Genomic DNA, 16247 nt, shown 5'->3' with positions numbered 1-16247 from the left:
ATCCAATCTTGAAAACCTGTACAAATGGAGCACACTGCAACATAAACTGTTCGAGAAGAATTGAATATAAAATGAGGAAATACAGAAATAGTTTTATTGAAGTGTATTATATCTATCTAAGGTCTGTCTAACACAAACCTACAGGTGCTGCATAGACTACACACCATTTTGTTTGCTTTGTTAAGGGCTTAACGTTAGTAGTTGCATTCTTCTGTAAAACATTTTTAAGATTTCTATTCAGTGCAATATCCACACATTGTAAACCAAAATGAGATAAAGTGGTATGTCCGAAAAAGTTCCAGGTCTTCTCCACTTGTCAATGTCTATTTAAACTAGGCATTCACTACATTCAAAATATCAAATAAAATAAAATAAAAAGAAAGGACATTATGTGCAATTCAGCATACACTTCTTCAGAACCTAGTGTACCTACAAAGGAAACAGCCTTATCTAGGTCAAAGTGCAAAGTGCAAAAAGCAAATTGCAAAATAATCATTTAGTAAATTAAAATATAGATATAACAGCCGTGTGTTCCATCATACAACTTTGTACATGTATAAATTGCCAAATGTATGAGAGTATAAAATATTCAACAAAAATACTGTTTAAAAACACTCCACAAAAATGTAAACAATTAATTGATAAACCACCTGAACATAAATTAGTCAAGAATAAACAAGTAGATTAAATCAATAAATAAATACAAGTAAGTACCTTCACTAAAAACTCATCAAAAATATATTAAAAATTCCATAATAAACAACCCAATCATGCGTACATCCTGTATAAGTAAATAAATATAAAAGCGGACCTCGAACAACTATATCAAACATGCTCGTTCCCTGACTATAACTAATATATGTGCACCAATACAAATAAATATTTGCATATAAATACATATAGAGAGAGATAATCAAAAAGAACATGTGTTTCATAATTTAGCTGCTCTTATATATAGAGCATGCTTTAGTGAAACAGTCTTGTTGAAACCAGGGGTATTGTGGGATTCAACAGCCACTGCCATCTAAGTTCTTCGTATTGGAGATCATTCTTACTGTGTTCACCTCTTGGAGACTTGTGGACTCTCTCCAGTACAAACATAAAAATCTTTTAAAACTTCTTCATGGTTGAGAGTGTTTAAACAAAGCATTATTCATGTTTTTGTTTTTGATATCTCTAAGAGGTTCATAAATATGTACACATAATTGCTTTTCATGTCCATGCATATGCATGCATTTCAGGTAAAATTATTTGAAAAAAAAAGGCTTGACCAAATTGTTCAGAATTAAGTTGTCAATGAAAACATCAGATTACAAAACTAGATGTGCACTTTTCCTCTTTGGGCTGTGTTCTAAAGGATGCAGTGACTATTTTTTTCTGTTTGGACTAAGTCAAACAGACTATTTGTATTATAAGGTGCAAGGAATCAATATGAACTATGGCAGCATGTCCTATATAAGGAGGGATACTAGCATGGAAAGCAAATCACTGCCAAAACAGTGAATATTGCAGGCCTGTAAATGCCATTCTTTCCAGCAAGAAGCAGAATTGAGTCAAAGTTCCTGTATCAGTGTTGTGATTTGTGGTGGTAGGGTCATGGTGGACATAATAATCATGAGAAAGAACCACACACGATGGAATAATGTGGGTTTATTGAGATGTCATGGTGGAAATGAATGGCCTATGAATAAAGACTGACAGATTGTGATTGTGCTGCTAGAGATTTGGTTTTGACTAGCAACACTAGAATTGGAAGGTCAGTGTGGAATGGTTAGGAGGACTGAGGCTGGCAGATCAAGGCATTTAAACAACATTTACCAACCAAGACATGAACAGGGTTTTCTGTGGCACATCTGTCTTTCTGACTGTCTGTCTGCTTGTCTATTTGGCTAAATATGTACATATCTATCTATCTATCTATCTATCTATCTATCTATCTATCTATCTATCTATCTTCTTTCTGAATCAATAGTCAAGAGGTGAAAAGTATGATTATTAGCCATAGAGTTTAGGTGTTTTTTTTTATTTGTCCTTGTGTGACATTTACCACCACTCATTATGTGTAAGCAAATACATACTCCAACCTATCAGAATAACGTACCCTTCCCCAAATAAAAAAAAATGTCACCCCCTGCACACAGAGACTCTCTCTTGGGCAAAATAGTTGTGTCAGATATGGGTTGGTAAACTATTATGTGAAGCTGGTACTTAATCCAACTATAGCAATGACAGTCATGGTTTTATTGTTTAGTTGCTTTGTGAAGTCTGATATTTCTTGACCTATTGAATTTTAGCACTCCTGGTCTATTTGACCACCACAATGAAACTGTGGTGTACATGTTGCATAAGGAAAAGATTTTGTAGGTTTTGAGATACCAATGTATTTAGGAAATGCGAGAGTTATTACTGTGTCATAAAATATTATTATATCATGAGCAACACCTGTCAGCTTCTGATTTATGAATTGTAACCAGCTTAAACCTACATCATGGTATTGGTAGAGTTAGTGTACTACAAAAATCAAAGCTAAATCTGCTTTTCCAGTTTGTGAATGTTTTTTCCTTGTCTGTGAAGACTATCACAGGTCAAGTGCCATACATAGAAACATCAGGTTGCATCAGATAGGAGATTCACCTGCACCATAAGAGATGCTATTGCTGCTACAGAGTTTCTGACCATGCAATGGAGGAGATTTCATTGGGTGACAGATCTAATATATTAGCAGGGAAGGGGCAACTCCGAACTGAGAAAGATAGCACCATTGCATTGTATATCTGCTGGTCCATGGGTGGCCATATTTGGACCACACAGTATTCCAATGATCTTCTCTTTATGAATAGCACACAATTGAGTAGGATGTTGTTTGCATAGACACTATGTGCAAGGAATACAATCCTAACAGTGTGGAGCAAGACTGCCTTTGTGGTGGTCTTGCTTCATTATATTTACATATTTTTGAATTATTTTAGGTTTTTGGTATGTGAACCAGCCCTTCTCAACTGTACCTCAAAGATTTCAAATAATGACATTCTTAAAAGGATCATCATAAGTAGTGAACACTGTCAGACCTCTACAATAACACACGAGTACTAAGATGACACCATTGCATCTGTTCAGTTGGGGGTCTTTCTTCAGTAAGCATTTAAGCTATTTACTGGCAATGGGAGAAAAAACATAGTTTTTAAGATCATAACAGGCATTACATGATCAGCAGAATAGAATGCTTTAAATATGGACCAATAATTTAGCCATGGCCCTGTTAGTATACATGGTATTCATTAGGGCATTATTAGTACCGTGTTTAGGTCAAAAAGCATGTTATGTATTTGAGATAAGGACATAGCTGCCCAAAATGTTAAAGTAATTCTGAATGAATTCATTTTTTATAATGTTTAATAAAGGAGATAGAACAGCAATCGTATGATAATTGTTTTATGCAGTTAAGATTCCCTTTGTTTTTCCAGAGTAAAATAAGTGCCTTTTTGATGCTAGGAATAAGTCCTTCCTTAAAAGATTTGCTAACTAATGCTGGTCGGTGTTTAAAATGAAGGAGTAGTAGTCTTTAATTTGTTTTGATAAAGTCTTGTGTTATATTAGAATGAAGGTGCTAAACAGTTTTATAATAAAGTACCAGTTTCCAGTCAGTGTTTTCTGATGTATTTGTTGTGGTTTTAAACCATCTGACAACATGAGAAGTATTTTACTTTTAATGCTGAAACAGGATAAACAACATTACTTGCAGTAATTCTGAAGTGGTCACAGAATTCCTGACAATGATTAGGTTTCAATGTATGGAGGAGGATGCACACTAAACCAGATGCACCTGCATGCAGGTTGAAGGTATGACAGTTATACTGTGAAAAAGCATAACAGTCCTTTAATCAGTTACCAGGGTCATATGTACTATATGATGAAAAACATCTGCAAACTGAATAGTGATCTCAGCATCTATTAGGTGAGAAAAAGGCAAATATTCTTTTTTCAGGATGAAGTACATTTTATGTATTATTAAATAACATTTTGGATTGTTAGTTAATGATCTCTTCAAAACATTATGAGCTTGACGTGGTGTAAACATTTGCCAGATTTTAAGTCTAAAATGACTTCTGCATGAGAGGGTCTCTGTTGTTGGAAATAACACTGAAGTGAAAAGATGAAAAGCGATTTTAAGTGGCAGCTAGTAAATTGTGTTCCATTTTATAGAGCACAGAACTTAACTGATGCATTTAACATCAAAGCTCACTGTAGCCTTGCAGTAGCAAAAACCTTTTCTATCCTGCATGACCCTACATAATAAACCTAGGCAGACAGTAAGTAAAAGATGCAGGCATGATGTCTATGGTTTTGATGGTGCTCAGCACATTTGAGAGTATACAAAGGAGTGTATTGTCACAGCAGAGTGGTCTTGCCTACTGTTTTGGCTCATTTTACTAACCACTTCCATACAGCTATAAAGACAGATTGGTAAAATCCTCCAGTCATGGTTTCTAATCAATAGTTAGATTGCTCATAAGAATGAGTTAGTTATTTGTACCGAATGTGAGCCACAACATGCTCACCTGTGCACTGATTTATGTGCCTTGGAGAACTGCATATGGGTGATACAATAGCACAGTGACTAGCACTGTTGCATCACAACAAGAGGGTGTTTGGTTTGATTGTTGGGTACTTCCTTGTAGATTTTGTATGACCCCCCCCCCCTGCATTTTTTCTTAGTAATCTAATTTAATCTGACATCCTAGATATGTTGAAGATGGGCTGGTGATTCTAAATTGTCCACACATATATGAAGAACATGTGTCTGTGTGTGTCTGCGTGTGTGTGTGTGTGTGTGGGGGGGGGGGTACAGCAGAAAGGCTTGGCAATGATTCATTCTCTATTTGCCTAATTAACCTTGTGGTTGGCAGATGATATTCATGGGGTCACTATAGTAATTGGATGTGTCTCAACAATATTGGATGGAGGCTATATGGATAGACTGCTAAGAAGATTCTCTTGTTATACTTTGTCCCAAAACTATGAAATATTTTCTACCACTTCCAATAGTCAATCCTATAGACATTTCTTCTTATAGTAAAATAGCATTTATCATCCTTTGTGTACAATTTTTTTTTCTTCTTCCAGAATTATTGTCATGTGCTCATATCTCGTTTGGGATGTTTACCCTAAAAGAAAGCACTTTTTTTTAATAGTCTTCAGTACTAGGTACTACAATGAGTATCTTATGTCTTCTGCAAAAGAGTCACTGCAATACAAAAAGGCTTCCTGGAGGATCTGGCACACACTGGTTCACTTTTCAGCAAACCACAATCCTAGAAACCTCTCACACTCATGGTGAAGACTAAACTCCTCACACAATCATTTTTACTTAATATATCCAACTCCAAAGATGTACAGCCTTGGAGTAAGTTATCATGGTAGCTATTTTAAGATGGTTCAATAGAACTGCCTAGCAACATCTTGGTTCACTGCAAGTGACCTGATGGAATAATTAAATACATTTTTGGAATGTGCACTGTGATATTTGTGTTGTTTGATACCCCCCACAATAAATTTGCACATAATGACTGCAATGTAAATTGCAGCATTTATACTTTTTTAAAATGACTTTGTATTTACCTGCATCTGTTTTGTAAATGCTGCTTCAAACATGTTAATGATTTCTCAGTCACAGAAAAAGCAAAACATAATACTGCTTCAGACAATTTTTATACATGCTATCATTCTGATACAAATCTTGTAATAGCTTTCCATATGCTTTCAAGTCCGCTTAGTGTAATGGGATTGTTATAATGTGGTTTGCTAAAAAAGTAACTGAGTCAAACTTACTAAGAAATCAATTGATTACTTTCATGTGGAAATCCTTTACTGTCATATAAATGACACATTCTTTGGAAATTAAGTCATACCAAGTATAATTATTTTTCTTAAACTATTGATTATAATCTAATATTTTGTATATCATACAACAATATTGAAATACATAAAATAAAATACAAATTCTAAAGATATTTTATACCACTATACTGTTTGTCAGTGGTGTCTTAATAACATTCGGTGCAGCGCTTTCAAATCAAAGAGATCACTTTTGAATAATTGCTGTTCACTAGCAGTAAGGTAAACACACATATGAGGGAATGTTCAACAGTTAGACTGCATTACCGTAATCCTGTAGATACACTATCTGATTCACCTTATTCCTTGATCACCTTATTCCTGGAAGACAGGTTTAATAGCTTTACAGTGTTCCTTTTGTCCTTTTCATACTTTGTTCTGGAAACTTCAATAACTTACAGATATACTTTCCCTCAATACAGACAAAGAAATGTGCTCAATAAGATTTCAGATGATTTACAGACACTTAAAGAATCTGTTGCACTACATATTAAACCAAAGTAAGACCGATACTTTCTGAATGCAAGTCTATCATTTAACATTGACAAGTACTTGTTAGGAATCAAATGAGATAAATAAAAGTGACTCATCTCATCACGCTTCACACAGCTTACCTTGGCTAACACTGTTTGGAGTTCAATTTCCAGTGACTGGATAGAACGTTTCAGATCTGAAATCTCTGACGTGTGGGATACCAGCGATTCCTGAGCTTCTCCAGATTTAACTGTTACCTCTTTAGCCTAAAAACATAGGAGCATTAATTTAAGCTGCAGGCTTATGTGTAACATAGTTATAGATATCACAGCAATATCTAAAATATGCAAAACTTTTCATATTTGTTTTTAATACTGTGTAACATTATTACAATTAATTATTTGAGTTTTATAACATTTGTTTTAATAAATGATGATGTTTCAGGTAAACATTTTAGCATAAACTAACATAAAACAGCTCAACTGTTTCAACAAGTCACTTACCATAATGAAGACATTTATTTATTTATATAATTTTTACTGGATTATGCCTACTGAACATAACCTACTTACAAAATGAACCTGGGGGGGGGGGTTCCCAAATAAAATAACAGTGACCGGCATAAAACAACTGCATAGAATACATGTAATTTTGGGTGGTACAATAATAAAAGCCATGGGTAGAAGGGCCCCTATTGGTCAAGGAAAAAAATGGGTTCGAGATTATCAGGATTGTGGTGGGAGCTGATGTTCTGCAAGTAGTGAGGCAAAACATATTAAATTTAAAATCTTATAGGATTTTGGATTAACAATATTAAGCAAATCTAATACAGATCTTATTGCATATGTGAATCAGGTGATGGTGTAACATCAGCTATGCCATTCTGCATGGTGAACCCTCTATGGCCATTGCTGTTTATTTCCTATGTTTTATAGGTGCAAATCATATTATATCTTAGGTCCATATTACTGTATAATTTAATAACTGGGTAATGGAATGCAATTTAGTTTTACAGAAAGGTTCATAGGATTTACTGGCAAGCCTTCAAGAAGCATGATTGATGTAATCCCACAGTAATAGTTACTACTTCCTATATAAATAACAAGAATATTTTTAAGGAAATTCATAATTGCAAGTGAAACCTTATTTCCTATATAAATAACAAGAATATGTTTAAGGAAATTCATAATTGCAAGTGAAATCTTATTCTATAATTTAGGAAGGTGTCATTTAATGTATCTGTCACTTTTTTATATTATTGATACTTTTGTTCAGTATTAGGGTCCCATGTCTATGGTTGGCGCACCCAGTGGTGCATTCCAGGTAGACTTTCAAATTGATCCATATCAGACTTTGCCTTGTAGATCAAACAAAATTTACCTGCTAATAACTGCAAGAAAAATAATAACATGACAGTTCCTGATTTTTTTCTGAATAATTCAACCTCTACAACACTGACTTTTCTAGCATTGTTGTACCATGGCTTGTTAAAAACATAACCTTGTATTCAGCAATGTGTTAGATCAGTGAGGCTATAAAGCAATACAGTGATCTTTGTGGAGTGACTGGACATGCCATTTAGGTTTAGATGGGCTACAGTGTACTGTTTTGTGAGACTAGTTGGTACATACTGGTGAAAACCTGATTTTTTTCTCCCTAGATCTTTACGATGGTGTTACCTTTTTATGATCTCATCACTTATTTATTTAAACATGGTTAATGTTCTTTTTTTAACTAAATATCACACTGCAACAGTTATGGACATTAAAGGTGATATTACTTCTGTACCAGTTCTATATTTTTACAACATCCTGAACTTTGGCATCTTTTACTGAAGTAATTATGTTAACAAGCTTTGTAGTTGTCTGCATATCTGGTTACCTTTCGCTCATTTCTCACTTTTATATCTAGAAGAATAATTTAAAATTAAGTGGACCCAGTACTGATAATAAGTATTTTTTAAACATTTTATTTTGCATTTTTCGATCTTTTGAGCTTTTCGACTACTGTTTGTGCCTATATTACTGTTTTATTACCTGATTTTCCTGTTTTTCTGTGCTTAAATTGTTGATTGCACTTGTTGGCTAAAGTTTTGCTTAAAAGTAACAAACAGGCTAATACACTCAAGTGTACCAGCCTTTGATAGCAATTTAGTCGAATACCAAAGCATTTACTGTATTTTTTCTGTCTGCAAAAAAACTAAAAAAAAAAAAAATACTTCTCCTTTCCTAAACTTTCCTAGCTAGTTGTTCCAGTGATCAGATTTTGCTGATCCCTGGGCTTTGTATTTGGTTCCTGTTTCCTCCATTTTCTTGTGTGGCCAGAGGTAGTTTCTTTACTCACCAATGGGAGTGGAGAGTACTGAGCTGCTTGTTTGTCCTCAGAGGAGTGGTTAGAGACAGCAACTAGTAATTCGTTGGCCATTTTGGGTCATTTCCTGTTTTTCCAGCCCCCTGCTATAAAGCACGCGTTAGCGCGGAGTTGCCACTGTTGCACACAAGAGCAGCGGCAGTTTAACAAGGTTAAACTATTCGGGCTACCTAAATTCCACTCTTCAAATTTTCCCTTAAAACTACCTTCCTCGAACTGTACTGCTGATCTAACCAGCGTATCCTATAACTAAAAAGTTCATCTCTACTTGATTCCCAAGTAGACTATTCTCTATCTGTAAAGCCTAGCACTTGCTCCTACAGTACTTGCACCTTGATAAAGCACTATTATTATAGATAGTACCCCACCAGCCTAGAACCCACATCCCCCGGAGTCTTTTGTAAGTTTTTTATCTATTACTTCTAGCATGTCGAGGGATCAGTTGCTAGTGTCCTCTCCTGCTCAACTGATGAACCTGGGAATATTGAGGCAATGTTACAATTGCCTCATGTACACAGACAATCCTCTCCTTCTCCCACAAAACACAAATACATGCAAGAGATGCAACTATACAGCCAAACTGGAGGCTGAGCTCTCTCAACATAGGACTGGCAAGACCAGACAGGAGGAGAAGGTAACCACACACACTACATACCCAGTCACACATAGTACCATCACAACTTCAAATCATACACATAATCACACAAAGACATACTCGGAGGCTCTGATCAAAAATCTACCAAAACAGCAGAGGCCACCAAAGCAGACACCCAAACAACTACCACCTCAGGACCCAACACATGCAACACATAGACCACACAGTCAGAGTGTCAAACAGTCACAGCCCTTAAGGCCAAACACAATGCCAGACACACTCGGCATTGGTGACTCCATAGTCAGACACACTGACATCCCGCTCACCAGACTGAGTAAGGAGAAGGTCACAGTAAGCTGCCTGTCGGGCACTAGAATCCGCCACATAACGCAAGCACTCAGGTCTTTCAACAGCAGGTACAAGTACGACTCAGTCATTGTCCACGCTGGTGTCAATGACCTGAGACGTACCTCCTTGGACTACATGAAAAGAGACATTGAGGAGCTCTCCAATTATGTAGCCCAGGCAGGTATGACTCTGACCTTGAGCAGTATCCTACCTTCACCTAGAATGATGCCACAATACAGTGATGAGATGATCAGCTTTAATAATTGGCTTAAATTCTGGTGTCATTCAAAGGGGATCCAATGTCTGTCTGCCTGGGATGACATGCTGGACAAGCCACGCTGCTTCGCAAGGGACGGCTTGCACCTGTCACCCCTGGGCTTCCGGATATTGGCAAAGGCTCCTGCCACCCCCATAGTGCCTTTTTTAGGCAAGGCTCAAATTCTAAACCTACCACCCTAGAACACAAAAAGGAAAAAAACTAAGGGTAATGCTGCTCAATGCCAGAAGTCTCAATCTCAAGATGCACGCACTCGAGGCCCTTCTCAGTATGGAGAACATCGATGTCTGTGCTGTGACAGAAACCTGGTTCAAGGCTCCTGAGAGCACCCCAGCACTATCAGGTTTCACCTCATATCATGCGTTCCGGCCCCAAAATCCGGACAACACCAAGAAAGGAGGGGGGGTGTCCATATTCATAAAGGACACACACACCTCAAGGTTGGTGGCAATGCACGATGCATCGGAGACCATCCAGGTTCAATTAACCATAGGCAAGACTGCTCTGCAATTTGTAGCATGTTACAGGCCACCCTCTCAAACTCAGGAACCTCACATGGCCTTCCTGAAAACACTGGAGGGAATAAATGTATCTCCAAACACCATCATACTAGGTGACTTCAACTACCCTAATATAGACTGGGAACACTACTCAAGCCCAAACACTCTAGCCCAAAGGTTCCTGGAGTTCATAAACTCAAATGCCATGGAACAACTAGTCACCATCCCCACAAGAGGAGAAAACATACTTGATCTCATCATCACGAACATGGGATCACAATGTTCAACACCGGAAGTATACCCCTCACTGGTGAGATCAGATCATAAACTAATCTCGCTGGGGGTCCTCATCCCGCCCCCACCTGAAATAAAAAAGACCACAGTGAAAAACTTCTCAAAAGCCGACTTCACACTTCTAAAAACTAGTGTGGTCTCCTTTAAGGCCCCTGAGCCACTGGTAAACATTACTCAAACCGCTGAATCACTTACAAATGCCTTCTACCAGCACCTACAGGACTGCATGGATCAGGCAATCCCAAACAAAACTAAGACTCTTTGTACCAAAGGCAAGCGTCCAGTCTGGTGTACCCCAGCCATAAATAAGCTCTACAACAAAAGGAGGAAGCTACTACAAGATAGAACAAAATCCTTGAAAGGTAAGACACCTTTGATCATTATAAGTAAAAAACTAAGAGCTCTCATAAAATCATCCAAGGCAAATTTTGAGAGAAAAATCGCCAAGGACTCAAAAGACAATCATAAGGCCTTCTTTAGCTATGTTAGAAACCTAGGAGGAAACTCCCAGATATGCTCAGAATTAGTTCAAAATGATGTGAAGATTACTGAACCTACACACATTGCCAACATACTGGCTGACAGGTTCAGTGCAAACTTCTCCCCAAAAGGAGAGATATCTATACCAGAGGATTGTAGCCCCCAAACATCTCCAACGCCCAGGTGAGAACTGCTCTCTCCAAAGCAAAAAACACAGCATCCATGGGACCGGATGGTGTCCCCAGCTGTGTGCTCCACGAACTCAATGAGGAATTAAACCCGCAGTTAGGACAGCTGTTTAATCTTAGCCTCACCTCAGGATACGTACCCAAGGAGTGGCGCACGGCGACTGTGGTCCCACTTCACAAGGGCGGTGCCTCCACTGACCCTGGAAATTACCGTCCCATTAGCTTGACAAGCCTTATCTGCAAAGCCATGGAGAGGATCATAATGGAACTCATAAATAAAGACATAGGGAACTTGCAGACTTTGGATCCAACCCAGTTTGGCTTTGTCAAAGGCAGATCATGCCTTTTAAACTTGGTTGACTTTTCCGAAACAGTCACCAGGGCCATTGATGAGGGTAAGGCAGTCCATACAGCCTACCTCAACCTGGAAAAGGCCTTTGACACAATACCCCACTCAGGTATCATCGAAAAACTCATCAGCTTGAATGTAAACCCATACATCACAAGATGGGTTGCAAACTGGCTAAGTGACAGAACCCACAGGGTCAGAGTTGCTGGCGCCATGTCAGACTCAAAGCCTGTCACAAGTGGTGTCCCACAGGGCTCAGTCCTGGGACCACTCTTGTTCGGCATCTACTTTTCTGAAGTACAAGCAAACACAGGAGGGTTATGGCTAACAAAGTTTGCAGATGACTGCAAACTGGGCGCCATAGTCGAAAACACATCTGACACAGATATCCTTCAGAAGGGCCTCACAGAAACGGATAACTGGTGCCAGAGCCATGGCCTAAAGTTAAACGCCAAGAAATGCATAGTCATACCCTTCGGGAAAAACAAAGTTACCCCTAGCTACCATATAGGTGGCAATCCAGTGAGCACAGAAGAAGTCATCAGGGATCTGGGGAACCAGGTTGACAGTAACCTTTCATTTGGCACTCATGTTGCCAAAGTAGTTAGGAAAACCTTCTACATTGCCCACCTGATCATGAAGGGACTCACATCTAGATCAAGGGAGGTCATCATCCCCCTGTACTCATCACTCATTAGACCTATGATTGAGTACAATGCCCTATTCAGAATGTATCTGACCCGACACCTGCAGCAGCTGGAAAGGCCCCAAAAGTTCCTCACCAAAAGGATAAAGGGTCTCAAAAATATGTCTTATGCTGCCCGACTGAAAGAACTCCAGCTCTATTCAGTCGCATACCGCTTGCTCAGAGGTGACCTGTGCCTGACATATAAGGCCATGTCAAACCCAGATTTGATGAATATGCTTCACTTCAAAAAATCTAGATCCCTCAGAACCACAAGGGCGGGAGACTTAAACCTTGACACGGTTATTAATAGAACGTGCTGGAGGGACAGATTCATCACCCAGAGACTCCCTATGCTGTGGAACAAAATCCCGGTACATGTGAGGCAGAGCACCTCGCTGGCCTTGTTCAAGAGGAATCTTGACCAATGGATGGGAGATCGCAGATATACCCCAGGGATTACTTCAGTGTCACTGCTTGACAGAGGCACAGCAAAATAATAGGCATAGTTTTCTTCAAACTAAAGGGGTGGCGAAAGTCACATAACTATGGGCTAGGCTTATAAATGCCCTTGGGCAGATAGCCTAGTATGAACCTATGAACCTATGAACACCGAGCAGGATAGACAGGCAATCCCCAACACTGATGTGTTATAGCCTGTCTTTCTTTACTCACTAATTTACATGCAGCTTGATGTTTAATGCTTTTACTTTGTCAGTTATTGCCTTATGTCGAATAGTGTCAAACATTTCAGCAAGGTCATGATAAGCAGTATGCACTGTCAGCCTTTTATCGAGTGTTTCTATTGCCACTTCAAAGAATCCTATGACATTCAAAAAGCAAGATCTCCCTTTGACATGCAGTGTAACATTTTTAACAGAAGTAGGTCCCTATGTCAGTTAGCTTCTTTATGACTCAGTATAATTTTACATAAAATATAGGTCAGGCCAATGGATCTACAATTATTTCATGCTGATGTGATCCCCACCCACCCTCTTTGTGACTTGTGAATGACTGCAGTCTGTCCCCACACATCAAGGATGGCCCTCATACCATCATTTTGCATAACAAATACATGTAATGTTAAGTTTTCCTCAGTTCTGTGTTAGAAACTACCAGGTGTTTTGTCCGGTCTCATGGAATTTGACTTTTTAATTGTATTTTGATAACAGTTACTATGTATGAAGTAGTATAAAGGATGTCAACACTTGCTTTTATTGCAGCAAGACATATTTTGCTCATTGTCAGTACTTGTTGCCTAATGTGTGTGTGTGTGTGTGTGTGTGTGTGTGTGTGTGTGTGTGTGTGTGTGTGTGCGTGTGTGCGTGTGTGCGTGCGTGTGCGTGCGTGCGTGCGTGTGTGTGTGTGTGTGTGTGTGTGTGTGCGTGTGTGTGTGTGTGTGTGTGTGTGTGTGTGTGTGTGTGTGTGTGTGTGTGTGTATGATAAGCATATACATATGAAACTCTAAGAAGCAGATGAGCCATGGTACCAATGCAAGATGAGGGTATGTTGCAGCAGAGCTGATGATCCACACACCTGGTGGGATTCACATAGGGGTGGTGGGAAGATTGGGGTTAGAATACAGCTGGATCGCATAGTAGAGGATGGTGGAGGGTGGGGAGAGTGATATGAGACTATGGAGAGAGACATGAAATGTTAAAGAATAGGTGATGGGTAGATAGTGACATAAGATAAATGTGAATATTAATGAAAGAGGTTTCTGAAAATTTTGCCTGAAAAGAAGAGGAGACACAGAAGACCCAACAACTTTTTTCTAAGGTGCTTATAGCCGGATTAGAAAAAATATGCTGCTTAAACTGATAGAGTAAATTCAAGCATGTTTTCTTAAGAGAGTGCTATCAAGAGCCCGTTGGTACCAGTTAATCAATTTGATGGCACGGGACTAGGAGTACAGCATGGAAAAAGCTGGCATGGGATTGATGGATATTCCAAAAGATTTTGACACTCCTAGCTGTGTGTTCACAATACCCACTCTTGAACAGATAGCTTTATAAGGTTGGTGCCTAGAAACTGTGGCTACTGTATATGAAAAGGCTACTACTCAAATAGAAGCAAATGAAGGTATCTTAGATACATCTTCAGATATAAACAAGATAGGGATTTCCCCTAACTCCTCTTCTGCTATTTGATGGCCATGGAAAAATTGGCACACAGGATAAGATGAACATTTTGTGAGTTGGGTTGATCTAGCTATGCACAGAAGTACAGCTCTTTTTGTTGATGGTTTTATTTTATTATTGAAAGTAGTGAGTTATTATTATTATTGAGTTATTATTATCATGACGTCTGAAGCTGTTCCAACCATTTTGGAACAAGATGGATCTCTGCTACCTTACAAAAGTTTTTTGTAATTATTGTTAGGAAAGAAGTGGGGATAGGTAGGGGTACTGTACTGAAAATCTTGAAAAGGGGAGACAGTTGTTTCCCTTTCTTTCTATCAGGATGGCCAAAAATGGAAAACTTTACTGAGTTAATAGGGAGAATGAGTGGGATGTTGGATACATGGTAGCAGAGAATAAGTTCCCTAGGAGCTATAATGAATTCTCCTTAGGATGATGATGCCACTGCTGGTCTTACTGGGGTACAGCCACAGAAAAATTGCATATGGTAGGTGCAAAAGACTTGTGAATACTCTGTGTATGGAAGAGAGATCTTAAACTTGAAGAGTCAGGTTGTGTACTGGCAAGAGAGAGGGTGGGCAAGGAACACTCAACTTTAGAAGATTTACATTGCCAGTCAATATGAATGAAAGACTTTGAAATGTGCATGTAAGAGGGCTGTGATGGGGGCAGTAGGAAGAGGGAGTTGTGGTGGATAGCAGATATTTATTTGAGACCATGGAGATAGCTATGGAATGAGAATTCAGAAGAATGGAGAAAATGTTTATATTTATGTGAGGATTAACTGTAGTATTGAAGGATACTGGCAGAAGACAATCATAATACTTTTAGAAAGAAATTAGAAGAGTACAACCAAAGATATTTGGGGTATGTGGATGATTTTTTGGGCAAAGGGAAAAGTGATATTTTTTTGAGCATGCCAGAAATTTGGTCTAAAAGGAGGGGATAGTGTATAGACTGTGGGAGCAGGTTGAAAGAAAAGGAGTAAAGTCTAGATGGAAAAGTAAATGAGTAATGTCTAGATCGAAAAGTAGAATGGTAGTGAGGAAGAAAATGTGCAGTAAATGAACAAATGGCTAACAGAGGAAAGGCAGGCCTGCGAGAAATTAAAAAAAAATTAGTAATAGTTGAGACCAAGGAAAGTTTTAATAGATTGAGGAATGTGTGGATTAAGTAAAATGATAGGTGGACGTTGGATGAATAATAGGATGAAGGCTAGCAGATTATGACTGAGCCGAAGATTTGTTAGTCTAATACTTGATTTAAACAAGAGACAACTCCATGGGTGGTGCAGAACTCCCAAAAATGTATGGGTAGAGGGATGTGTACAGGAAGATAAAGGCTAGATGTATGGGAAATTAGAAGATGGGTATAAGCATATGGGGTGGGATTGTAAATATATGTCTCATCTGTAGAGTTATTTGTTCTCATTTTGTGCTTGCATTTAGAGGGATAATCCTGATTTTTATTAGCTTTTTTGTGTGTTTGGGGATGAGGCTGGCAGTAGTGATTGAGACAGGCCCATTAAAGTAGAAGTGATGTTAATAGCAGAGCTGGTCTAAGAAAAAATAGATGAGAACTGGAAATTGCCAGAGGGTTTACTATTAGGTAGACATGAGCAGTATGAATGGGTGAAAAAATTGGTCAAATG

At 38.4% G+C, this 16247-nt stretch overlaps 1 protein-coding gene across 1 annotated transcript in view; it reads right to left on the bottom strand.

The window, feature by feature from the left end:
* Nucleotides 1–16247, bottom strand: part of LOC122788071 (keratin, type I cytoskeletal 15-like) — a 49009-nt gene that overhangs the window by 12766 nt on the left and 19996 nt on the right. Inside the window, exon 5 of the mRNA XM_044054993.1 lies at nucleotides 6510–6635. Within this exon, the coding sequence (XP_043910928.1) occupies nucleotides 6510–6635 (126 nt within the window). The remainder of the gene's footprint in view (nucleotides 1–6509; nucleotides 6636–16247) is intronic.

The sequence above is a fragment of the Protopterus annectens genome, chromosome 13.part0 (assembly GCF_019279795.1).
Source record: "Protopterus annectens isolate FY-2018-M chromosome 13.part0, PAN1.0, whole genome shotgun sequence".
NCBI classification, from domain to species: domain Eukaryota; kingdom Metazoa; phylum Chordata; order Ceratodontiformes; family Protopteridae; genus Protopterus; species Protopterus annectens.
This window is presented reverse-complemented; position numbering and strand designations above follow the sequence as displayed.